Source organism: Nicotiana tomentosiformis, chromosome 10 (genome assembly GCF_000390325.3).
Source record: "Nicotiana tomentosiformis chromosome 10, ASM39032v3, whole genome shotgun sequence".
Taxonomy (NCBI): Eukaryota; Viridiplantae; Streptophyta; class Magnoliopsida; order Solanales; family Solanaceae; genus Nicotiana; species Nicotiana tomentosiformis.
The window spans coordinates 42531865-42559166 of record NC_090821.1 but is presented as its reverse complement, the minus strand read 5'-3'; the positions used below and the strand labels follow the sequence as shown (position 1 = coordinate 42559166).

Below are 27302 nucleotides of genomic sequence, written 5' to 3'. Positions count from 1 at the left end.
ATTTTGAAATCTTTGAAATTGGAAAGAAAACTGAGCTTGTACGAGGGCAATTAAGTTGGCAGACGTGGGGAATAGGAAGGGGGAGGGTTACAATTACAATTAATCCCTAAATTTAAGGGATCCTTCTTTTATCATGGTTTTGTATATATATAGTAAACATAGATACACAATATAATTTTTAAGAAACCTACAAAAAAATGGTAAATAAGTTTCTAATATAATATATCTAGGTAAAAAATTCATTCCTCATCAATCCTATAACCCACCACTTAACCTTCGCCTGACCCATTACCCAGGTAGTTTAAATCAACTGACCCCTTTCTTCTTTCGTACTGCCCATGGAAATAGAGCAATGAAAAAGGAAACATTATAAAAATTATTTCCAATTGTATGAGGTTTACAGAGACGGCCCATGAGATATTTTTGTTTACTGGAGAGGTGGGTTTTTATGTAATACAAATAAGAGATTTTTACTTTTGTATACACTATTTGAAACTTTATTACCCTCCCTACTGATTTTTACCTTCCGTACTACTTATTTGCACTATTTTATTTTAGTTTTAGCTCAAAAATGCTTAAAGGTATTTTCGAAAACTGATAAAATGTGCTTACTTGCATGAGCATTAGAAAAAGAGCCAAAACAATAAAATTCAACTCAAGAAGGAGTATTTTTGGACAAGGACTAAAACCAAGCAAAAAGAGTAAAGTGCGGACCGCATAATATTGAGTGCGGCCGCAGACTATGAAGGACCTCTGACAGAATTCCTTTGCAAAGTGCGGACCGCATAATTATTGTACGGATGCAGGAGATGATGTTCAGAGAGATGGAGTTTTTAGTCCATGAAGAAGTGCAGACCGCACTATTATTGTGCGGCCGCAGAATTCAAGAGTGCGGCTGCACTCAAAAATGTGCGGTCCGCAGAAGTCCCTCCTGTCAAACTCAAATTCAAGAGTGCGGCCGCACTCAGAAATGTGTGGTCCGCAGAGTCTGAAGACGTGCGACCGCAACCCAGAACGGCCACAGAATTCCATCCTGTCAAGCCCAGCTTCAAAGTGCGGACCGCACACAGAATTGTGCGGCCGCAGAACCTCCGCAGGGGTAATTTTGTCGGATAATTTTATCTGATAATCTCTAGCTAGGGTTGTGACCCAACCCTAGTGTGGGTACCTAATGGGTGTTTGATTTAGGGCTTGTTTAAGATTGGGTGTATGATATTTAACCTAGTTCTTGCTTGAATTGAGGAATTAATGGTTACAAACATTGATTCATGCCTAATTGACTTAGTCTCTACTTGAGAAATCGAGACTAAGTCTAGGAAAACTTGGCTAACAAAAATTTGGGGTGAACTCAAGAAATTGATAGCCCCAATTAAAGGGTTGAATCTAGAGATAGTAAGACCCGACTTGAGCATATATCAACAATTTTGTGAATTACCCATTTGGACTTGAGAAAGCCAAATTGAGCAAAATCACTCTAACTACCGAGAGGTATCGAGTGGGTAATCGCGTCTTGATTGCTATATTACTGTCCGACCAACGAAACATGCTCTAAAGCCTACAGCCCGTTAGGTAATCATCTAGGTGGAAGTCACAGCCCTAGATCTTTTATAAACTTGAAAAACAACAACACCAAAAATATCGTTCTATAGCTTTACATTTACAAACAATAGCATAAATTTTAGAAGTAGAATGAAACAACCAAGTATGTGGAAGTGCATTTTAGGCACGTCAGACACCTAGTCTAAGTATATACCCAATCCAATATAAGCTCTCTGGGGAATCGACCCCGACTCAAAGTTGGGTAATTATAATTGCATCGACCGCTTCACAATCCCAATCAGTGGTGTGAATTTGGGCGACATTACCTACTCAAGTTTCAATTTAATTACATAGGCATATACAATTTACCAATTATATACACTTTAAAAATTAAATGAGTATCCCTTTATATTAGGAATTGAATAAGGAATTATTTATTTCTCATCCTTATTCTCTCTCTCTCTCTCTCTCTCTCTCTCTCTCTCTCTCTCTCTCTCCATGTCTCTCAATCCCTAATTCCAATAATGTAGAGCAAAGGGAAAGAGAGCAGCAATTCCACGCTTATTGAAATTCCAGTAATATAGAGCTAAGGTGTTGCACAATTGATGTTCAAATTCCAGTAATGTTGTACAATTGGTATTCAAATTAAAATTGTCAATCAATAAATTTTGAAGGTGTTTGACTCTCCACCATTGATACCCATTAAAAAGCTTTGAATTCGAATTTGGATTTTCAAAAACCATTATATATTTTGATTGGGTGTTGTTGCAAACAATTGGAAATATTGTTTGGAGTTTATATCTCAATTTTGAGGGTATTTGGTTAAGATTAGACTTGATTTTGGCTGAATTTAAGATTGAAACTAGAAGAAGAAGAAGAAGAAGAAGAAGAAGAAGAAGAAGAAGAAGAAGTAAAAAGCTTTGAAACTTTGAATTCGAATTTGGGTTTTCAAAAATCATTATTTGTTTGGATTGGGTGTTGTTGCAAATAATTGGGAATATTGTTTGGAGTTTATATCTCATTTTTTAGGGTGTTTGGTGAAGATTAGACTTAATTTTGGCTGAATTTCATATTGAAACTCGTCGAAGAAGATGAAGAAGAAGAAGAAGAAGTAAAAAGCTTTGAAGCTTTGAATTCGAATTTGGATTTTCAAAAACCATTATTTGTTTGGATTGGGTGTTGTTGCAAATAATTGAGAATATTGTTTGAAGTTTATATCTCAATTTTGAGGGTGTTTGGTGAAGATTAGACTTGATTTTGGCTGAATTTCAGATTGAAACTCGAAGAAGAAGAAGAAGAACTCGAAGAAGAAGAAGAAGAAGAAGAAGAAGAAGATGATGATGATGATGATGATGATGATGATGAAGAAGAAGAAGAAGAAGAAGTTATCAATACAATCTTTTTACATAAAGTTATTGATATATATCAAAATTGTATTAAGAGAGTAAGTTTTGGTTGGAATTTTAGAGAGGAAGAAGCACACACCACAGACGAAATATATACAAATCATATACAAAATAAATACAAAGACATATTGTATAAAAATTGTATAAAAATTGTATGATATTGTAGTTGTCTATAACTGGGTATAAATAATGTATGAAAGTTGTAGGTAAGTTTTAAATAAGTTGTATAATATATAATTAGATGTATGAAATTTATTTTTACTATATATAAATCAGATACAAAATATACAAAAGACATATTGTATAAAAAATATATTTAAGTTATATGATATTGTAGTTGTATATAACTGGGTAGAAATAATATATGAAAGTTGCAGATAAGTTGTAAATAAGTTGTATAATATATATTTAGTTGTATGAAATTTATTTTTACTATGTATAAATCAGATACAAAATATACAAAAGACATATTGTATAAAATTTGTATTAAAATATCAAATATTGAAAGCAGAAAATTCTACTAGTACTTTTATTTATTAATTTTAAAACAAAGGAAGATAAAAGAAAAGAAATGATCAAACAAATAGGGGGCTACTGATCCAGCATATCTCTTATTATTGATTTTGTTCAGTTATTTTCCAGGCAAGACTAACCAGTATGGCCCCTACCCTTAGATATAGTGTCAATAAAGTTACATAAATGTTAGTGTCAATAGAGTTTAGACACTTGAATTTATTTGATAGTTCCACTTCAATGGGATTGTCTGGCATCAGTGATTATGCGTGACAAAGGGGAAATGAGAAATCTCACTTTCTTAAATAAAAAAAAACATCTTCACATCAGAAGATTAAAAGAAAAATATAGAAGAAAGGGGAACTAACCGAAAGGAAAAGCAATTTTTTTTTACTCTCTTTTCAGAATATAATTAATATTACTAGTACTTTACAATAGATTAAAATTTTGGTGTCGAGATTTAAAAAGTTCTCAATCTCCTAGAGTAATATCTTGAAAAGGGTGGAAGGTCCGGATAGAAGAGGGGAGAGAGGAGAGAAAAAAGGAAAATGGTATAACTAAATCTCTTGATTGAAGACACTAATAATAGATTGTGAACCTTTTAAGGTGGAATGTATATATTTTGTAGCTAAAACGTGTTTAGGTCGGGTAAATACAAAAATTTGGATATTTTTCATAATAAGGTTTCAAATAGCGTATAAGAACGAAAAAATCCGAACAAATAATACACATGGCCGACAAGAAATTGCCACGTGGCGAAGTTAAAGTCTACCAAGTTAGGTCTGTTAGATATAGGAGTAAATTTGAGCACAAAAAAAGTTAGGGGCATTTATAGTCCAAAAGTTTAACGAAAGGTATTTTAAGCCATTTTTTATACGTTATGGGCGTTTTTAGCTCTTTTCCGTACTTTTAAGGAGATTTTGGTTGGGATTTAGATTCGTCTCTCTACAAAATTTATCACTAATTTATACAATGTTTCATTGCTATTATCCTATTCCTCATAAATGATAAATGATGAGTACTTACATAAGTTATGAGTATAGCTATTTACTATTTTATGCGGGTACAATATAAAATAAGAAGGAAGAGCAATACATGAATTAAAAACACAAAAATGACCCACAAAATTGTAAAGAAAATTTTATTTTGCTTAAAAAGTAAAGATAATATGCAATGTATACTAATATGTATTAGATCAAACTAAATATTGAATAGGAGATAATCCCTACATTATAATACATATTACTAATCCCTGCATTATAACCTCTACATAACTTGTCTCTAAAACAAACAACCCCTAGAAAGTACGTGACAATCCTTAGCCTCATTGGTACTTAACACACATATGGAGTAGTTAAGAATGCTCCATAAACGTATTCTTCCCAATGCATACTGAACCATACCACAAAAGAACTCTGGATCCATTAACTAAACCACAGCTAAAGTTGTGTGTGTGTGTTATGGTGAAAGAAGTTAAACTTTGGCGTCCAAGAATATCAATGACTTTTTGGTACATGTTATTTTTGGAAACGAAAGATCAAACTTGAGAGGATATACAAACACATATTTCTCATAAGATGGACACAAAACGCATGCCTCCCACCACAATACCCTTTTCTTTACCTCCTATCACAGTAGCTCAACGGGAAGTTCTCTTATGGTAAGTGCAAAGTTCAAACCACAAGTCCTAAGGTATAGTACTCTTGGCTAAGTGCAAAACGTCACGGTTCAGATGCCCCCCTCCCTAACAGTTACTGTGATCATTTAACTGACACAAGAAAAAGAAGGGAGTAGAGGGTGCATGGAAGAAGGGTGCTGCAATTAGAAGGATGTTTCTGATCATTGCGAATGGATATGCTATTGAGAAGATGCACATGGGTTTCACTGGAAAGGAACCCTCTAGAAAGCATTCTTGACAAGACCAACCCTACCAAGAAACACCTTCATATCCAGGATTAGATGGTTTGACAAAATTTTAAATTTGATTCCTACTAGAAGAAACTAGTTTAACTTGGGTGCTACAAGGAAGACTCAAGCCTTTCAACTTCGTACCTTCCTTAATATGTCGTCTTCTTCGCGTACATATTAATGTTTGTAGATTTATAGTAGTACCTTTTCTCCTAATTCCCGATTTTCATTGCTGCTCAAATCACCATCCTCTATCAGGATCTCACATAAACTCTGCCCAACAGAGAGAAATGCAAACAGGAACTCACCAAAAAAATAAAAAAAGAGAAAAGAAAGGGAACCACAAGGCTTTAATCATTAACAAATGCTATGTCATATGAAAGCTAGTCTTTGTTATACAAATTTATGAAAATATACCTAAAACAGACAGCAATTACATATATTCCACCATCGTCTTACACAGTCATTACAAAAAGCCCTATCAAGACGCAAAATGCTTTTAAGGAGATGTTCATAACCACACTGACTTGAGAAGAAAAAATTAACTAGATAAAAAAAACCCGCCTGCATCCAGGATCAACCCGCAATAACAAATCTGCATCACTTTAGGCCTGTAAAAAGAGGTGGTGACAAAATAATCAGAGGCAACCTATGATTCTCCTTACCCCACCCAAAATAATAAAGCAGCATATGTTCCAACAGCTTTATAAATATGATATAACTACCTTGTTAGCGATGTTGTTAGAAAGCCAATCAAGTCCCTCATAAAGCCCCTCCCCAGATGTTGCACAAGTGCTCTGGATGTACCTGACACAGCAAAGAACCAATTTAGGAAGTCTTCAAAAGAATGCAAAGGAGTCACAAGCACTAGCAAAGCGCTTACCAGTGACGCTGCCTGAGGGAGTGCAGTCCAAGCTTATCAGTTATTTCAGCAGCATTCATTGCATTAGGAAGATCTTGTTTGTTAGCAAAAACTAGCAGCACAGCATCCCGAAGTTCATCCTGGGACAAAGAGTAAATGACAAAATGTAAACCACAGGTCACTCAAGAAAGTATAACTCAAATTATGAGATCTCCAAGTTCATCTTGCTCTTGTTATCTAATATATAATGAGAAGTAGCAATGAATGCAAAAACAGAAGACAGATAATAATGGCAAGTATGAGCTGCAGCCTGTAGGCAGCAAGAAAATTTCAAACTAGGTGGTTTTCTCATAGATTGCTACCTCCCGTACTGTCCCTTGCCTATTTTATCTGTGTTCTTGAAAAGAACAAAAATAAAAAGGAATGTAACATGCACATTGGGTGATGCAAAGCACAGTGAGACAAACTTCAACTACGCTGATATTTGCTTAAATGGCAAGTTGAAGGAAAATTTCTCTCTTCCCAAACCCATTCTTACAATTCCGAATATCTTCTAGATACATTACCAACTCATTAGCGGAGAATCTGAAATCTGAAATACGAGAAAGAAACAACCTGATGAACCACTTCAATTACTATTTCATTTCACCAACAAAAACATCTTAAAAAGTAAGAAACAAGGTCGATGAACTTTTAGTTCAATTATCATTACTTTCACCAATAATGACATCCTAAAAAGTAATGAATCAAAGAAAAGGCAAACAGCATGAGGAATATTGGGTAGTGAATCACACACTGGAACAGCACCTTTGGTTCATTTGAACTTAAGAGAATTGAATTGGATTAGATGCAATCTAATATTGTCAAAAACTATTTAGCATTTTTTACCCACCTTCACCCCCTCCTGGGGGGTGGGATCAATAGTGGTTTCTTACTCGAACCCCAACCTTATGGTTGGAGTAAAGGGCTCTATTACTAGAGCAAGCCTACATTGGCTTTAAGCCTTCTTTAAATTTGGATCAAAGTCACTTACCTTTTCTCTGCTAATATTGGAATTTACTTATATTGGTACTCGACTTTCTTGATAAGGATATGGGTACTCGATTACAATGAAAAACTGATATTCACAGAGAATTCTGTCAAAGCGGATCCAAGTACATTTACAATCAATCATCTTCTAGACGCCAGATGTTTACTTTCTGGAAACAATAATAACCATGAACACAGTGTGGGCAAGGATCATTACCTCATTCAACATCCTATGCAATTCATCTCTTGCTTCTACGACACGGTCTCTATCATTACTATCAACCACAAAGATGAGACCCTGAGTGTTCTGGAAGTAGTGCCTCCACAATGGACGGATCTGCCAAAATGAACCACAAAAGAAATTAGAACTACCAGATAATTGACCAAAATCTTCAGTCCATGTGAAAGAATAAAGCTACCAGCAAATACGAAAAAAGATGTATCAGACAGAAGCAGAGGTAAGGCTTATTTTTTGCTTATAGTATAAACAAAGGCCAAATCAACACAACTTACTGCCTTTGGGGAAAAAAAGAAGAGATTATACCTTGTCCTGACCCCCGACATCCCAAACAGTGAAGCTGATGTTCTTGTACTCAACAGTCTCCACATTGAAACCTGAAAATTGCCGATTATTACTGATAGCTTATCCAAGCGGTAAAGTATTATTTGCAAATCAGTGTACACTTTCTATAAGATGACAAGTATATCTCTCAGTACAAGTTATGTTTTCAATAGAAAAACAGACACTATTATCTAAATGTTAGCATCGTAAAAATTATCATACAGAATAAATTAACAATCATTATGAGTCTGCATGACAAACTGTCACTGATAAACTTTCAGATGTTTTAAGCACCAGTTAGTTGCTAAGACTACTCACCATACAGAACAACCAAAGCAGAGAGAGGCAGACGATAGGAGGGATAGGTTATTACCAACTAAACTTTTGCAGCAAACAACAGCAGGAAGAAGGATTTATAATGCTGCATACCTTCATTCATATTATTTATTTACTTAATCAAAATAATAAGTTGGTTAATCTTTCGAGTGTCACATAAGTGATATAAGAGAGGGCAGTTCAAGTGGAAATCTCCCTCCACCCCCAACCTTGATATTGGGGGTTCGAGCCACCACAAGCAAAGTGGGAACAGGCCACTATTGACTCCTAGGGAGAGGGTTGGGGTGGGAACATGTGGTTTACCAATAAAAAAAGGTTGCAGAACATAAGTCGACCCGTAACAATAAGATTTGGCACTAATCGATACAAATCATGCAACATACCCAATCATATCCTCGACCAGAGACCAACTCAAAGTGATAAAGTAAATATTATGCCTAACAACTGCATATGGGAAACAGGCAAAAGGTGCACACAAAGATCATTATGGAAAGAACTTTGCTCTATGCAGTGATCTACATACCAATGGTGGGAATGGTAGTGACGATCTCTCCCAGCTTCAACTTGTACAATATGGTAGTCTTACCAGCTGCATCAAGACCAACCATTAGAATGCGCATTTCCTTCTTGGCAAAAAGCCGACTGAAGAGCTTGGTGAATGTCAGCCCCATTTCGCTTCCTTGTTGATGATCCCTATACACCATAATATTACACAATCAAATCATATAACTTAAATCCATGGTCGCCTTCAAAATTCAGGTTCATATGCTGATTCATACCAAGTTGGAGCTATTCTATACATGGATCTGAATGACAAGGCAAAATGATCACATTGACACGACCAAAATAAACTTTTAAAAGCTCAAACTTAAGTTTACACGATTCAACCCCGATACATTATAATTTTCAAGCTGCAATGACTCAATTTTCAGATCATGCACAGAAACACACAAGAAAATGCATCAGTGGCTGTGAACCTCTAAATCTGAGATAGGTAACCACAAATCACAGAAGCACCAATTGCGCACAAAAAATGTAGCCAAAAAATCTCTATCAAAATTGAATCTTAACATTAAATTGAACAGATTATAGCGTAAAATCAATCAGAAACTTTCTCAAATCCATACAAAACGACTTTTCCTATAGACCAAATCAAAACAATGAGTCAATATTCAGATCATAAAGAAAACACAAATTCACACAAAAAAATGAAACAAAAAAACGAATCAACAGCTACGAACCGCTAAATCTGAGATCAATAACCTCAAATCACACAAATATCAGCCGCCTACAACAAATTACAAATGCGGCCCCAAATTCTCGAAATATCTGAATCTTTTATCATTAGATTGAATACGTTAGAGCCTAAAATCAACCGCGAACAGTCTCAAATCCAAAACACGAGTTTAACAGCGAATTTATCGAAAAAATAAAAATAAACAAAAAATTGTAACTATAAAAGTATGAAACTGAACAAAAAAACGAACCTAAGGTTGATGAAATACGAAGATCTACCTGAAAAGAGCTTTTGGAGGAGGGATCTAATGAGAGGAGAAACCTGAGAATAACGCTGAAAAATATGTAGAGAGCGGAAAGGAATTTGATTGCAATAAATAAAGGAAAGGAGATCTTTTTTATGGTACCAAAATGGCATTTAGAATTTGATGAAATGACGAGAATGCCACTCTATTCTAACGGTGGGTGCGTTTTGCACCGTCAGTCTGTTTCATGTACGTTGGCAAGTGCAATCAGATACTGACGCGTGTTAATGCTTAAATTTCTGGTTAAAGGGATTGTTAATTTAATTAGTTCTTAGGTTTAGCTTTGATTTTGGTTTGTTACAGTGTAGCAATTTTTACATGAGAAATAGTTTAGTCCCTTTTCAGCATTTTCTACGTAATATTATACTTTGGATTGGAAAACTTTCCGATAGGAAGCATTTTAGTTCTTTGTTGGAGTTACGAGTTATCCGGGTGACTCCAAATTAATCATGTAATGGTTAAACCAAAAAAATACATTATAGTAATCTCTCTCATGAGAATATATATTGATGTTTTCAATAGTATAAATATTTAATATGTATTGTAATTTGATCGGTATTTTGGTTTTAACATGTTATAATCCTTCCTTTTATGTTAAATTTCTTACCTTATATAGGTTGCAATTGACTTTTGAATGACTTGATCGTTCAAATATTACAACCACCTAAACTCTTGATTATTGGCATGTTTATTTGAGCATTATAACCATATAGACCCTCACTATATTTGTGTATTTCGTTTAGTTTGCAAATTACTTAATAGAAGGTGGATTTTTTCCATGGGATTTGAGAGGTTGGGCTAACTAATTTAGAAAATACCTTTGGTTTATGAAAAGAAACCTATGGTACTAAGCAAATGAAAACTAACAAGAGAAATTTCCTTAGTCAGCTTTCTTTGCTACAAAGGTTTTGAATCAGTCGACATCAACTGTACTTCTTATGTAGTACTAAATTGTTTATGTTATCATTCTCTTTTAGTAAAAAGATATCATTAAAATAATACTCCTATACAGAATTTGGAGTTTAAAGGAAAACGGTTGTCATTCACTGTTTTCCGCCGGCATTGACAAGTCGAATAACTTTCCATTCTCCGCCATCCGAAGCTTCTATGCATAAGTATGAACTACCAACAATTTTCAGAAAGTATTAATGTTTAGTGACTGTTAACTTCTTATAGTTATTATATATATAATTACTTTTTATAGTTAATATTTAGTTGTTACGCGACTGTATCCATGAATACAGTAGCGGCATTCGCCTAAAAAATAAGAAAGTCCAGTTGTTTAATAACGAAGAGAGAAGCGTGTATCACTCCTAATTTAACACAACAAAATCAATTCTACAAAATTTCGTTGCTATTGTGTTGTATTCCATGTATTTGCACGACTGTATTTATAAATACAGTGAGGTAATCCGCCTAAAAATAGGGATTACAACTGTTTAATTATGTATTCCATGTATTCGCGCGACTATATTTATAAATACGGTGAGGTAATCCTCCTAAAAATAGTGATTACGTGTGTTTTATAACGAAAAATGCAATATTGAATTGTCTTCAATTTTACTATATTGAATTCGGCTGTATTCAAACAACAAATAAATTAAGAAATAGAGTGTATACCGTTCTATTCAATTCGACTGTATACATTGTATTCAATTCACAGATATTCATTATTCACTATTATATATTATTTTCAATTACTGTATTCAAACAACAAAAAATCACAAAAATAGTGATATTCGGTTGTATTAAAAAAATATAGACCTTCGGAATACATAAATACATGCGAAAAAATAATGTATTTATACAAAAATATAATGTATTTGAGTGTATTTGTATTTTTGTACGCGACTCAATAGCAAAGAAGAGACGAAAATTCGCCGGAGATGGCGCTTTTTGGCCAACTGTATATATTGTATTAAAACTAAAAATGAAGACGAACAAAAACTCGCCCCTCAAATCTTCTCCGGCATGGATATTTTATATGCTGACTATGAACCTTCAGATGTGGATATCTTATATGCGGAGGGTGTTACTTCTTCCAATGGACTTTCATGTGTGGATTTCTCATTCCCAGATTCATAAGATTATACTAATAATCTTGACAGCAATGATCATCCTAATTCTATGCTCAGATTTGAAAAGAAAAAATTAATATTTGGTTTACTCACCCTTGCACTGTTATGCCTTTGAAGGGGAAGCACTTTTACCTCATTGACTTACTACTCTCTCACTAATGTGGATTCGCATGGCTGGTGCGTCAATCTCGGGTTCATGATAAGTAATTGATATGAGAAAGAGATTTGAGGGAGAAAAGAGAGGATTAAGAATCTTGCTGATAGAAAGAGAGGGAAGAGAGAGATAAAGAACATAATTAGCGTAATTCACTACTCAATGGTAGGGTATAAAATAAATACATATTTTGCTATAAAATAGAAAAGGTAGCTATAAGTAATAATATTTCTAAATTGTTTTAGTTTATAATAAATAGGGTGTTTTAGTTTGTTATAAGAGTTAAAATTTCCTATAAACTTTCGGCTCCTCATGTTACAGTTGTAACTTTAAGCTTTGGACCATTCTATTAGCATGCTATTTTTGCTACAAATCTACAATAAAAGAAGGTCGAGATCCATCTGGTTGGTGATCCACAGCCTTATTATTGTAATGTAGCTTTTGGATGAAAGGAGTAGTCTCAATCTTGTAGGTATTGTAGTCTATTTGTGAGACAAAGAGCAGAGTCCAAAATTCGTTTGCCAGTCACAAACTGCGGGGGTCTCCAATCGAATCAGCATTCCTATATGACAAACTACGCCTCAATCCCGAGTAAGTTGAGATTGGTTACATGAATTCTCAATACCAATGTCACTCCATTTCGACTGTTTTATTCCAAATAATTTCCATACGAATAAACAAATAAAAAGAAAATTTTATTACTATGGCGTAATTAGTACACCATCATAAGGAATGCACTAACAGATTACAAGAACAACAATGGAACTCAAGGCAGCCGGGGAAACTTTGAGAAATCTGGTCGTCTGCGTTCATTATATGCATTTTTGCCTTCGCTGCCTTCTTCAGTTCCATAAAATAGAAGAGTGGCATCTCCCCCAAGGCCCTGAGTTAATTTTAAAGAATGAAAATGTGTATCATAAGTATTTGCCTAGTAGGAACATATATCTGGATGTCCAGAATTATCGAGATTTATGTTTTGTGCTTTGCTTTATACAATGAAGAGAGAAATGCATAGAATAGAGAAGGACGGCTAAGGAAAATGAAAAGTAAATAACTGGGTAAAGTTTGCTAGCTCTAATATGAGAACATTTTGAAATATAAGGGAAAAGTGGAAAATATTTGATGTTGAATATACCTGAAGTCCAGCATGTCCATCATCAACTGCATTGAGAGCTGATTTTAGCACCCGTATTGCTGTAGGACTATTTCTTAAGATCTCTCTACACCATTTTATTGTTTCTGGTTCCAACTTGTCTAACTGTAGAAGGAAACAAGACATTGCATTAGAAAACTCCAATGCATTTCCTATGACGGAGGAAGTAAAACTTTCTCTAAGCTTAAGGAAACCTATAAATTTGTTGGGAGGAGTATAATTTTGAGCTAACTGGCAAGTATGTTGTGGTAAAATGGAATGGACAAGGAAATGGAATGCTAACTTTGATTAATTTTCCTCTTGCTTCTCTATGGTTGTTACACTAATGGTAGCTCTTAGGGTTAAGGAAGTAGTGTCAGTGATATACTCACTGGAACAACAGTATTCACAAGTCCCATTTTCTCTGCTTCAGAGGCAGTGTAGAACCTTGTCAAAAACCACATTTCACGAGCTTTTTTCGGCCCAACCTGTTCAGCCAGCAAAAGATTAAACCAATATCAATGAGTTAACTTAATTGTGATTGAGATGCGCTTTGCGTGTTTTTACACCAATACTTGATCAAGAAGTTCTATCGACATGAAAATAAAAAGACCAATCTGTTATCCATAAAGGAAAAAACCAAGATTAGATGCTCACCAAACGAGACATAATTGAACTTCCATAACCAGCATCAAAACTTCCTACCTGCAATTTGCAAAAGAATCAGATCTCATGAATCCTTGTCTGGCATCAGATTTTAACTTTATGTAGATTATTCGTGCAGAAAGGGCCTCAAAGTGTAACACAAAGGAAAAAGAACAAGAATAAAGTCAAGAAGGCTATAGTAATAAGAATAGGAATAACAAGAAGTCAATTGACTATGTAAATGAGCTGGGATATTCATTCAACATAGAACATCGCTTTATTCCAAACAGTACTTGAATACATGCTCATTTACTGATTTACTAATAAATGTATTCTCAAGTACACATGTAAAAAAGATGTAACTGATAAAAGCACCTTTGGGCCTGTCTGACCAAATATAGCATTTTCTGCTGCAATTGTTAGATCGCAAACCATATGCAAGATATGTCCGCCTCCAACAGCATAACCTGCAACCTTAGTCGCAAGAAATGCAAAAGAGATATCCGAAGATAATTGAATTATGTGATAAATGGGGTCACAAAATTAAAGCACTTAACAGGAGAAAGAAAGAGATCCTTACCATTGCGATTACTGGTTTTGGAAGACGGCGAATTTGCACCTATGCAGGAAAGAAGCAGAATAAGGTAAACTCGAAAAATACATCAAGTGAAGCTAAGAATGGGATACATCAAAAACTTAATATCAGTATCCTTTTATTTGTTTATAGTCCTAAAACTAACTATCTATCTTAAGGAAAAAATGTTTTGAAATAACTTAAAGAACATGAAAGATTAGGTTACCTGTAAATCTAAAACATTGAGGCGACCAAAACTTTCAAAATCAGCATAACCATCCTTACTTCTCAATGCCTGATCACCACCACTACAAAAAGCCTTTGTACCCTGCATCAAGTCATTCTTGAGAACAAAGCATGTGGCACAGCTAAACAGACACAATCTACTGAAGTTAACACGCTATAAAAAGATATCTAGAAAGTGATTTAATAAGGTATAAAGAAGGTTTTCTTATTTATTTATTCCAACAAAATAAGCCAAAAGAGTAAGTCAAACTTGATACCTCGTCCAGGAAAAGACTCTGTAAAACCAATTAGTAGTTCTTCACTATAGGATTACCTACCAGTAGATGATTCAGACAGAAGATGATGAAGCAAATCAAAAGAGAAGTTAGTCCAAATGCATAGCAAAGAAGCAAAAACCATCACCTGAAGGGGTCAGTCCTAGTCGACAACAAATTCAATTAACTACTTTTACACTCCTATTACATCTTTTAAGAGAGAGTCTTGAAAGGAACAGAACAATTATAAATCAATTTACAGTCTTTCATCTCAGTCACCAAGTACTATCACAGGGTAAGGCTGGAAGCGAATACTTGATAATATGAGAAATTAGTAAATTGGACTCAAGTTCATTCCTCCACATGTGAAACTGAAATCATTTCACTAACTTTGAATTTCATAGCTTTTTGAGTTTGTACATGATATGTTTTTCTTTTATACTTACCTTTCCTGTGAGGATGATGACTCCCACTGAACCGTCATCCCTGGCATCGTTAAATGCACGAATAAGCTCCTTAATGGTGTGTGGTCGAAAAGCATTTCTTCTATCCGGTCTATTGATGGTTATCTACGAGATGAAAGGTAAACAACATGAGTTAAATTAAAGCTCCAATATTCCAGCCTCTGAGTTTCTTACATTATCACTTCAGGTCATCCCTAAGTAGTAATAGCAACAAAGAGGCCTCAGTACCAGCTACTAGTTGCTAATAGTAAAAAAGAGATGCAATGAAAAGCAAGAACCTAATGTTGCTAACAGTAATAGAGAAAAGCGCCCATGACTGAGTAGCATTGCAGCTAAATACTTTATTTGTCTCAATTTATGTGGCACAATTTTCTTCTTAGTGTGTCCCACAAAGAATGTTATATTTCTATATTAGAAATAATTTAACTTTAAAATTTTCATGTTACCTTAATGAGTCAAATGCTTAAAGCTTGTTTCATACAACAAATTTCAGAAGTCGTTATTATTTCTTTTTTAAAATTTTGTGCCTCTCGAACGGACACATAAATTGGAACGAAGTGATTAGCTTTAATTTACTTAATTTCCCACCTTAAATGAACTTACTACTATTCAGTTTCCTCCGGTAACATTGCAAAGGGTGCTAACCAGTCAATAAACATTATCAACAATAGAAAACAAAGTAGGTAACATTTTCTGATAAATGTTAAAAGGAAAAAAACCTTAGCAATGGGTTCAGCAACAGCTTTCTGATAAATGATATCAGTAAAATCCTTTCCATTCTCATCAGAAGGAATGAGCCTCCAAAGGGGCTCGTGGGTTGGGACTTGACCATGAACTCTATGGTAATTATTATCATTAATGGAAGAGCTACACCCAATTGAAGAAACAACATGTTGAGCTGAAGAAGAAGAAGAAGAAGAAGAAGCAGGCAAAAGATGGTTTGCAACTGATGCCACTCTCCTCCTCAAGGTGTTAAGATCCTTCTCTGACATTCTTGACATCGTTAAAGCTTCTAGACGAGTTTCGTGTGTTATAACTCAGTTGCCTATCTGAATCACCCCTTCACTTGGCTTGGCTGGTTATATAATGGAGTTGTACAGTTAGACAATATATGATCAGTTGATGGGGGTGTTTTTGATTGATTGGATAAGATGAGATAAGATAATTGGGTTTTGTCAGATTTTTTGGAGCCAAAATGGCATAAATTTTTACTACCTAGCCTATGTTTTTTATTAAAGAACCTAGGTGTAGTGTTGAATAAGCAAAGTTTTCTTTTTCCACATTAGTAACATCAACTAGTTCGAGATAGAGATATAGTATCTAATTACTTGATTGATTAATCATTTGATTGTGACCGGATAAATAGGGATTCTTTCGGAACTCATTTGTGGTTCTTTTTGATAAAAAGAACGAAAATGCGGGTAAAAAAAAGAGTTACTTAACTATGTATAACCCTCTTTTATAGAGCGTTATACCTTAACGAACGTTTTGGACGTTAAGGTATAGCGCTCTTTAAAAGAGCGTTATACATATATAACGCCATTATAAACCGTGTTAATGCATAGCGCGGTATATAAAAGCGTTATATGTATAATGCTTTTATATACCGCGCTATACATAGATAAAAACGGTCCCCTCCCTTTTTCCCCACGATTAAAATCGACCCTTCCCCCATTTTTTTAAAAAACAGAAATGCTCCCCCCCCCCCCCCAAATTTCTCCAAAAACAATCCGAGTGGACCACACCCGTCACACAAAACGACAAGATTGTAGGTCACACGTCCTAGCCAAGCCTTCTATTGTTGTGGTTTGCTTGTTTCGGACTCAAAATTTTAATTTATCAACTTTCCGAAAAACATAAATCGAGGTATTCCGATTTAGTTTATGTCGAAACTCGTATAAATAATGCATATTAGTTGTTTTGAATGTGTTTTCATGTTATTTTATATATTTTTCGATTAAACTAGTATGTTATTTTTATCCGAACTAAGATATTAGTGTTCTAAAAAAATATGTAAAAATTGAGAAATCATTATTATTTGTTAATAAAAATATTTAATAAATTTCTTTTACTATTTTATATGTATTTTCGTGAATATTTTGTGATTAAATTTATTGTTGTTTTTATCTAGTTTAGATTATTTATTTGCTTAAAGACTAGTAATATAGTGCACTTTCAGCGTAGTAAAATGTAGAGTCTTTTAGCGTAGTATCCATGTAGTTTAAGTATCTCTTATATTGATAGATCAAACACAAACTCTGTCCAATTTATAAAAATTAATTATTTAATTTACAAAACAAACATATAAAATTCTGAAACTAACATGTAAAATATTAAAATTGACACACATAACAATTCAAGATAGCTTGGTGCTACTGGGCCTCAAATATCGAGCCTGGACCCATATGTGAATACTTTATCCAATTAAATATTATATAATTATAAAAATTAATTATTTAATTTACAAAACAAATATATAAAATTATGAAACTAACATGTAAAATAATAAAACTAACACATACAAGAATTTGGGATAACTTGGTGCTACTGGGCCTCAAATATCGAGCCTGGACCCATATGTGAATACTTTGTCCAATTAAATATTGTATAATTATAAAAAATAATTATTTAATTTACAAAACAAACATACAAAATTATGAAACTAACATGTAAAATAATAAAATTGACACATACAAGAATTCAAGATAGCTTGGTGCTACTGGCCACAAATATCGAGCCTGAAACCCATAAGTGAATACTATGTCCAATTAAATATTATATAATTATAAAAATTAATTATTTAATTTATAAAACAAACATATAAAATTATGAAACTAACATGTAAAATAATAAAACTAACACATACAGGAATTCAGGATAGCTTGGTGCTACCGGGCCTCAAATATCGAGCCTGGAACCCATAAGTGAATACTCTGTCCAATTAAATATTGTATAATTATAAAAATTAATTATTTAATTTACAGAACAAACATACAATTAATGTTGTTTAATTTACAATAGACGACATGGACGTGCCGCTTATGCATCCCGGATCTTTCTGCGATGAGCTATAAGTGTTACAGGGCGATCATAGGTCCGCCCACGTATGGGAGGGAGAGTTATTGGCCCAGACACTCCGCGCCAGGAGAGTGGATGACATGCGGGATTTTATGAAGGACACAGATCTCCATCCCCGTGTAGTCCAGCGCCTGCGGGTTATGGGCTTTTATAGGATTTGGGAGATCGGGCGGCTGCAGCTCGACTGGTATTTGGTCACGGTCCTGATAGAGCGGTGGCGACCGGAGACGCACACATTCCACCTGCCCATTGGCGAGGCCACCATCACGCTGCAGGACGTGTAGGTTTTATATGGGCTGCCCGTTGTTGGACTACCAGTTGCACTGCCTCAGTCCATGAGAGAGATGACGCGTGGGCAGTATTTGGACATGCTGCAGCAGCTCACTGGTTTCAGGCCACAGGATGAGACTGCACACTCAGGGGCCAGTCGCATGAGTTTGACAGCTATTCGACAGCATTTGGAGATATTGCACCCCGACATCACTGCGAGACAGATGATCTGCATATTCACCGGTATACGAGGTTGTTGCTGCTCCTTATGTTTGGAGGGTTCTTGTTCCCGAACATTTCGGGGAACCTAGTCAGCTTGAGATTTCTTCATCATCTTCAGCGGCTAGATGATTTACCTCTGTATAGCTGGGGTGCTTTTGTTCTCGCCTACTTGTACAGGCAGATGTTTTGGGCGAGCATGGGCACCCAATATGACGTATGTGGATTTTTTCCACTGCTACAGGTGACAACATATTCGAATACTCTATTCATTATAACATATCTAGTAAACATTTATCTTAAATTTTACGTCAACTTTGTATGTTAGGTTTGGGCTTGAGAGCGGTTCCTGCAGTTGCAGCTACCTCTACCACTATTACCTCCAGATGTACCACCTCTGTTTCTCCCTCTAGCTAGGAGGTGGGTTCTCTGGCAGGGATACGTACATATCTATGAGGCTCGACATAATCTCCCCCTTTGCATGGATTTGTTAGATATACTGGAGGGCGCACAGGTAAATGTATGCCTAAGTTTACTTGGTATAACTTCATATGTGTTGCGCATACTCACGTTTTCTGTTGTTATTTAATAGTTCATCTGGACGCCATACAATGAGGACTTGATAGGTGGCCTGCCCGATTATTGCTCGGCCAACCGGCTGATTTGGAGCACTTCCGTCCCGCTGATGTGCCTCGATATTATGGAGCATCATGTCACGGAGCGAGTACTTCGCCAGTTTGGCCGTCCACAGCTTGTACCGAGAGGGCCCATATGGGAGCCCACACATTATCAACAGGATGATTGTTCCAGGGTGGACGACCATATGTGGCATGGCTAGAGGCGCAGGTCGATACTTGGGACCGGCATGCTGACCTGATTCATCCCTCATCCCCCTTTATAGAGCCGAACGGATACTATTTATGAGTATATGCCCTAGTACCGCCGCGTTACCCGACTTTTCATCGGGAATCCCATTCATCAAGCTAGCGGTCGGTATGTTCCATACGTCGGGCGGCACGAGGCCCTGATATGTATTCTGGTACTATTACTTATATAATTGTAACATAGTGTTCTATAGTTTATATTTTATACGTTGTGAAGGCTATTGGCCTACATATAGTCTACCAGGTGGGATTGAAGATGCAGCAGCATGCCAGCGAGGGAGAGACCGCTTTGCACGATTATGGCCGGCAGGTTGCAGAGGTGGCTGCCCGGACACTGCAGCGAGCCCGAAAGGATCAGCGCTTAGGACATGACCCTGCTTATGTGGCGCCAGAGCAATACCAGCGAGGTAGGGGTGTCCCACGAGGTAGGGGTGTCCCACGAGGTAGGAGTGCCTCACGAGGTAGGGGTGCCCCACGAGGCAGGGCTGCCCCACGGGGTCGTGGTAGGCGACGAGGAGGTGGTCCCCAGCAAGGGGGCATTGAGGCCCATGTTGATGATGTTGATGCTGATCTGTCGGGTGACCTTAATGAGCCGGACGAGTATCCCAGCAGCATGCCGTCATACACCCTTGGGCTACAGCTCACTCCAGGGACTTCACAGGTGACCCCGTCGGGTCCATTATTGATCACGGGCATAGACATTACCGGAGAGCATTGGGATGCATACTTCCCAAGCCTATCGACCGTTGCTGAGGATCGGCCGACCCGAGATGTGGATAGTGGGCGCCGGCTGAGTTATGGCTCATCATCGAGGAGTGCTGGGGAGCTTTCACAGGTGCATGTATGTTTTTATTAGTATTTACTTTAAATTTGCTTCTTCTTTTCTCATTTATTTTTCATAAATAACTTTATTAATTTTCTTATTAAGTCTTCATCCTCGCCCGTCACGGAGGCCGCTTTGTGCGATGCTAACCTGACTGTGACGGATGATTATATTTAGGAGCCCGACGAGATCGTGGTGAGATAATTTAAATTGTTGTGACTTAATATATATTTTCCTATACTAAGCTGACTTATTCTTCTGTAGGTTACTATTGGACCGACGACCCCTTCTACCGATCCTGCCAGCACTAGTGATGATCATGTTGCAGCGCATCCTGCTATAAAGAGGCGACGTAATGAGGATGATCCTGATAGCGTAGCCGGACGGGATGGGATGCGCCTCAGGCCAGTGGCTACATTGAAGCACACAGGTTGTGGAATACATTGATTTTTTTTTTTGTATTTGATGTAAATATTATTTTATGTAAATAATAGCAATAATTTTTATTATTTTCGTTATATGCGCATTATGTATATATTTTCTGTGTTCTTCGTTATTTTAATACTGCAACACAAACACAAACACAACAACTTAACATAATTTAAATTCGGCACATATAATGAAAATACATGACATGGAAAGCATAAAGATAAAATACAACAATCAACACATACATTGGTTTGTTTAGTCAACTATTCTCTTCTTCAACCACTCAAATTGATCTAACAACTTATTTTTTTCTTCTTCCACCTCCTTTAGTTTCTCCTTCAACGCCGCAATTTCTCGTTTATACATAACCTCATCACGTTCGTATCTTTTGTTCAAATCATGAATATACTGCAAAGTTTGTTTGTAGCATTCCTACTTACATGGTTCATCAATCCATATCTCAAAATTGCAAAAAGGTTTGTCGAAAATCCTATAAAACTTGTTCACACACATCCAGTATCAGCGCCCAACTTCACCATCATCCCAACAGTCCGCCATCATACATTTTTTGCCGCATTGGCACCTTGATACATAAAGGCATTCAGACATTTGTTAAAGCAAAAAAAAACCTTGCTTTTATGGAGAGTTTTGCTATTGGTTATTGTTAAGCGCAGAAAATAACTAGAATGTGCCCGTTATTTATAGGCAAGATAACACACATAACGTAGTATTTAACCGCGCTATACTAATACATAACGTAGTATTTAACCGCGCTATGCTTCGCATGTTAAAGATTCTTTCGGATACAAAATGGCATTTTCGCAGGCGGGCAGCTTTTCAGTTCGACAAGACAACACACATAACGTAGTATTTAACTGCGCTATGCTTCCCGTGTTAAAGATTCTTTCGGATACAAAACAGCTTTTTTGCAGGCGGGCAGCTTTTCAGTTCGACAAGAAAATACACATAATGTAGTATTTAACCGCGCTATGCTAACACATAACATAGTATTTGACCGCGCTATGCTTCCCGTGTTAAAGATTCTTTCGGATACAAAATAGGCTTTTTCGCAGGCGGGCAGCTTTTCAGTTCGACAAGACAACACACATAAGGTAGTATTTAACCGCGTTATGCTAACATATAACGTAGTATTTAACCACGCTATGCTTCACGTGTTAAATATTCTTTCGGATACAAAATAGCTTTTTCGCAGGCGGGCAGCTTTTCAGTTCGACAAGATAACACACATAATGTAATATTTAACCGTGCTATGATTCGCGTGTTAAAAATTCTTTCGGATACAAAACAGCATTTTCGCAAGCAGACAACTTTTCAGTTCGACAAGACAACACACATAACGTAGTATTTAACTGCGCTATGCTAACACATAACGTAGTATTTAATCGCGTTATACTAACACATAATGTAGTATTTAACCGCGCTATATATATTCACATATTTATCAAAAATCTTCCTCCTCTGACAGTGTAGTTTTCTAATAATAATTTTAGCATGAAATTCGAAGGTCTACTAAAAAAATTTTCGTTTTTTAATCCAATACTATTTTTGATTACATGAACGGGAGAGAGATATTCATTAATTTACTCAACTGAAAAATGGACCATTATCAATAAGATTTAACAACAATGGAAACATAATTTTATTTGATACATCTTGCAACATAAACAAGTACATACACTTATTACAACTACATTACGAAACCCAGTTACTATGTGTATCCTTGATAGTTGGGCGCATTAGAAGAACTCCCACCAGGAGCTGGATTACCACCGCCACCCAAACCAGCCGAAGGACATTTTCGACGGTCATGTCCTGTTTGCGAGTATATACCACATTTGCGCGCATAAACGGTATCGCTAACATTCATTTGGTTCCGTATACGCGTCTTCTTCTGCACCTGTATTAGACGCAAAAACTCATTGTTACACACCAATTTAAATGGTTTCGGCGGCCAATAATGCTCAACACTCACTGCTGCAACTGCCTGTTTAAGTATGCAACAACACTATATTGTTTATCAACGTAGTTGGTTGGCCCATAAACCAACATGGTGAAAGCACCCGATGACATGTGAGCATGGCATGTGGTAGATGGACCATTTCCCACAAGAGCATAACCTTGTAGATTCATTTATGGTATGTACATTATTCCCCCGGTTTTGATGGATAGCGGTGCAAACTTCAAAAATATTTCTGTCCTGATCATACTGTAAAAATGAATGCCAATGTGCTCGCCGCCTGTATTTCTCAAATCTCTTTATCGGCAGTGGCATAAATGCAACACCACTTTCCATCAATGATGTTGCAGCTGCAGCCCTTTCAACAAACCTCTCTGCCATCTGCTTGAACGACATGCGCACCATAGTAGTGACATGCAATCCTCTTGCCGACTTCAATAACCTGTTGAAAGACTCTGACACATTTGTAGTTAGAGTTCCCCATCTTCTTCCACCATCCGCATGCAAAGTCCACTTGTCAAGCTCATGTCGCATCAACCAAAGATAGGCTCTCTCGTCTTCCTGCCTGATATATTCCATGTGCCTCCGGAATTTATGCTCTTGGTGGTATGTTGCTTCCATCCACATCAAATTATGCAGATCCTTGTTGGGATGTGCCTTCTGGAAATTGGCCTTCAGGTGCCTCACACAATAATGGTGGTAGGCATAAGGTTCTTGCCATGCAGGCAAATTCTCTACAGAACTTAAGATACCACCATGCCGATCAGATATTAGACAAATACCGGAACGCTGTTTGACAACGTGCTCTTTCAAATGGTTCAAAAACAGCGTCCACGTCTCTTGGCTTTCATTGGCACAAATAACAAAAGCTAGCATAAATATTTGTCCATTAGCATCTACTGCAACGGCGATCAACGACTTGATATCATACTTTCCATAGACATGAGTGCCGTCTATTGATATTACCGGCCGGCAATGCGAAAAACCATCAATTACTGGTTTAAATGCCTAGAACACATAGTTGAATATATATTATGATCTTCCCGGACTCCGCTCAAGCTTTCATTCAACAACCGTCCCGGGGTTAAAGTGTTGCAGTGCGGCCATGTACTTGGGTAGAGCTGAAAATGACTTATCCCAGTTACCATAAACAATTTCAAATGGACGTTTGCGCCTGAGAAATGCCTTTCTTTTTGTAATGGTATGGCCATATTCCTGGTGGACTGGTGTAATGCACTCTTTGATTTTATACCTTATGGACGCTTCAAGGTGTGGAATAAGGACAAGAGAAATCAAGTCAATATCCAAGTTGTAGTGATTCCCATTGAATATGTCCATTTCACATCTGTGGGTGGGAATATATTTACCCACTTTCCACAGACCTGTGTTTTTCTTGCTCGCACGCAGCATCCAATGACAACCCGTAAACCATCTGCGGCAAACAACCTTGTATACATCCGGACTTGACTCCCATACCGTCATCTCACGACACTCTTTTACGCTGTACATTTTTGCCGCCCTGTTTAGGCGCGCTTTATCAGAAAAAAATATGCCCTTTGCCAGCACCGTTGGTCTAGAATCATCCCACATTGATGTCTAAATTTCATCAAAATCCCTTGTGAGAGCATCCACATCCGACATACTTGAAAAATGATCAAGGTAGAGAATCTTCCTTGAATGAAATGACACTTGAGACTCGTATGCTTTTGGTCTAACGGGGGGTGGAGCATACTCCCTCGTCAAATCAAGTCCTTCATTCTCTTCCTCCTCATCACCATCCTCACGAGGGAAGGGTGTGTCATCTCCGGAATCATCGGCATTGTTGTCATAATCACTGTTCTCTTCCTCACTCTATGCATCTGCCAAATCTCGATTTAATATGTCGTCTTCGGGCAATTGAGACAGGATAGGTGGTTCAACTTGCTCGTTTTTACTGCACAAACAACAAAATAATAAGTTACTCAAATTAATAAATACTTTTCATATAGCTGTATCACTTCACTTACAAGTCGTAATGTGTTGACATTCCTTGATGGACATTATCGTGTTGGTGATGACTCCCGGATGGACCACCATGATCCAACACACTAGAACTACGCATATTCCAACTAGGCGTGGGTTCATAACTTGTAAAAGTCATATCTGGCCGGTACCCCCTGTGGAATATATGAGTGTTAATACAAATTCAATACAACAAAAATATACATCGTAACATTAAGGAAAATTGAAGTTTACCACTCGTCTTGTGGATTATGTAAAGCATGAGAGAAATTATTTTCTCGTTCCGCATTCGCCCGTGGTGATAAGTTTAAATCACGCAAAACTCTTTCAGCCGGAACCTGTCCGGCAAAAACTGCTCCAGAATAACCACCCGACGACTGAGGGTTATCCCTACTATGCTCAACCTCATTATTGCGAACGTCTTCGGCCTTGACGTACATTTCCAACATTTTTATCACAAGAAATTCCCGGTATTCATCCGTAGTCCTCAAAAAATCCCTCAAAATTTCATCATCGTCGATGTTAAACTCAGCGTAACAAGCAACCCCTTGCGGAGTGACGGAATACGGATATCTTCCGGTTACTTTAAGGTTCACCGAACGTATCTTCACACTCATTTTTTTTTACATAACAACGATACCAATGTATCGTACTCCATTGTAAGTGGCAACTTAACATGACACTGTGGAGATAAACTATAGCTCACAATGTTATTCGCCACCACAACCTCACCCCCCAATATAATGAACCCTTACTTTTCGCTCTTCAGACATTATAAAAAAATGCTTGAAAATTTAACAAGAAGAAAAATTTTAACAGGAGTTACGAATATTTTTGAATGGATTTTTGTAGAATCCTAATGCCTTTAAATAAGGCAATGCCTAGCTCGGGGTCGGGGGGTTGATTTTTTTTTTTTAGGTATAACGCTCTTTTAAAGGGCGTTATACCCATTTGAATTATTATTATGTCAGTTAAATGCAAAAGACTTATTGGTGGGCCCACAAAACAGGTATAACGCTCTTTAAAAAAGCGCTATACATATAACGCCTTTAATAACAACGTTACAGATGCATAACATTTTTTTAAAGAGCGCTATACCTCAATGTTCAAAACGTTAGTTAATATATAGCGCTCTTTAAAAGACTGTTATACACAAATAAGTCACTCCTTTTTTTTCTTATTTCCGTCAAAAATAACCACATTTAGGTTGTGGATTCTTCTTGAAAACGGCTTTATTCAATGAAAAATGCTTAAATTACTAATGTACGAAGAGTACTACTGGAAAATTGGGTACGGTGACTGCGATATCTCTGCCTAGGGTTCAACCAACGGAATGCTGGGGTAATTTTCTCATCTCTTTTCTCCATTCTTTGTCATTTTGGACTCAAATTAATGTACTTCACTTTTTATCGTTGGCTAATAATACTTACCTTTTAAAATACTCCATAGAGAGAGATAGTGGGAACTCAAAAGAGCAAGGGCATAATTTCTAAAAGCAAAAACAAAGCAAATCATGTTGCAGTGGTAAGAGACTCTGCAGTTACTTTCATGCCGACACCTTTTCTTATGCTTTCCTTTTATCTTTTTTTTGATGGTTTAATTCTTCTCCCACAAATTTTAGTAATTTAGTTGCACATACAGCAATACTTTGGAAAATAAGACCTGGGATTTGTTTCCATGATCAAAAAGGCCCTTTATATAATGATTTTATAAATTGATAATTTGACAAGTAAAAGTCCAAATTGTCCTGAATGTGAGAAGTAAGTCTTAAGTGTGAAGACTAGAAAGCTTGTAGCTCATCTAGCCACATTTTTCTACTCTATTTTGCTACATCTCCCTTTTTGTTAATTTTACTTAGGTAAGTCCTAAAACCCTTGATTTAAATTCTAAAGCAGAAAAAGGGAGTGTAAATATGCACGCGACTGACGCGTTGAGTCTTCCATAATTTCTAGTTTTTATTCAATAATTTGAATGGCAGATCTAATTTTTTAATTGGTTACGGATACAGTCAAGGAGACGAGGCTTAAGGCAGTATTACAAATGATGTAGTTGAAAATGATTCCTAGCTTCATGTGATCATACATATGATGGAGGGAGAGTACGTATAACATATTTGTTGCCCAATTATTTGCTTTGCTAACTTTGATGGGATCTGAATTTTCTCAAGAATATCTCATGACAGCTAATAATAAAGTTATACCATCAATTCTTAAGATGATGATTTTGATGCTAGTCCAATAATTATGCTTAAGGTGATGCACCTTATTTGATTCCAGTTTGTTAGTTAACTACCTTAATCCATGGTATTGGTGTGCTATAATTTATTTTCTTGGTAACTTGTGGGTTTGAGATTTTAGTTAACTGCTAGATTTTGTCT

The 27302-nt window shown here is 36.5% G+C and overlaps 2 protein-coding genes across 4 annotated transcripts; both read right to left on the bottom strand.

Annotated features, from left to right (window-relative positions):
• Window positions 1-5715: 5715 nt before the first annotated feature.
• LOC104119864 (ADP-ribosylation factor 2) lies at window positions 5716-9817 on the bottom strand. Of its 3 annotated transcripts, none has more exons than XM_009631464.4 (7): window positions 9671-9817; window positions 8679-8848; window positions 7802-7872; window positions 7475-7594; window positions 6250-6368; window positions 6092-6173; window positions 5716-5977 (listed from the first exon to the last, which is right to left on the bottom strand). In XM_009631464.4, exons 2-7 carry the CDS (start codon window positions 8824-8826, stop codon window positions 5972-5974), a joined length of 546 nt encoding a protein of 181 aa, XP_009629759.1. In that variant the 5' UTR covers window positions 8827-8848; window positions 9671-9817; the 3' UTR covers window positions 5716-5971. The 3 variants fall into 3 exon arrangements, with proteins under 3 accessions (XP_009629759.1, XP_070043633.1, XP_009629758.2); XM_070187532.1 differs by having other exon boundaries at window positions 8679-8834; window positions 9661-9785; XM_009631463.4 differs by having other exon boundaries at window positions 9643-9764.
• Window positions 9818-12599: 2782 nt separating this feature from the next.
• Window positions 12600-16445, bottom strand: LOC104119863 (1,4-dihydroxy-2-naphthoyl-CoA synthase, peroxisomal). Its single transcript, XM_009631462.3, has 9 exons — window positions 15963-16445; window positions 15226-15348; window positions 14506-14607; window positions 14286-14324; window positions 14081-14179; window positions 13718-13765; window positions 13453-13548; window positions 13064-13186; window positions 12600-12811 (listed from the first exon to the last, which is right to left on the bottom strand). The coding sequence occupies exons 1-9, from the start codon at window positions 16242-16244 to the stop codon at window positions 12695-12697; spliced, it is 1029 nt and encodes a 342-aa protein (XP_009629757.1). The 5' UTR covers window positions 16245-16445; the 3' UTR covers window positions 12600-12694.
• Window positions 16446-27302: the final 10857 nt, after the last annotated feature.

What these genes read in the sequence shown, in the direction of transcription:
- LOC104119864 (XM_009631464.4), bottom strand. Translation starts at nt 8,826, where the DNA reads ATGGGGCTGACATTCACCAAGCTCTTCAGTCGGCTTTTTGCCAAGAAG. An exon ending in CACTACCATTCCCACCATTG is followed by an intron (nt 7,873 to 8,678) that starts GTATGTAGATCA and finishes GGCAATTTTCAG; the next exon opens with GTTTCAATGTGGAGACTGTT. An exon ending in ATGTCGGGGGTCAGGACAAG is followed by an intron (nt 7,595 to 7,801) that starts GTATAATCTCTT and finishes TCATTTTGGCAG; the next exon opens with ATCCGTCCATTGTGGAGGCA.
- LOC104119863 (XM_009631462.3), bottom strand. Translation starts at nt 16,244, where the DNA reads ATGTCAAGAATGTCAGAGAAGGATCTTAACACCTTGAGGAGGAGAGTG. An exon ending in GTTCAATTATGTCTCGTTTG is followed by an intron (nt 13,549 to 13,717) that starts GTGAGCATCTAA and finishes CTGGCTGAACAG; the next exon opens with GTTGGGCCGAAAAAAGCTCG. An exon ending in TTGTGAATACTGTTGTTCCA is followed by an intron (nt 13,187 to 13,452) that starts GTGAGTATATCA and finishes TTCCTTCTACAG; the next exon opens with TTAGACAAGTTGGAACCAGA.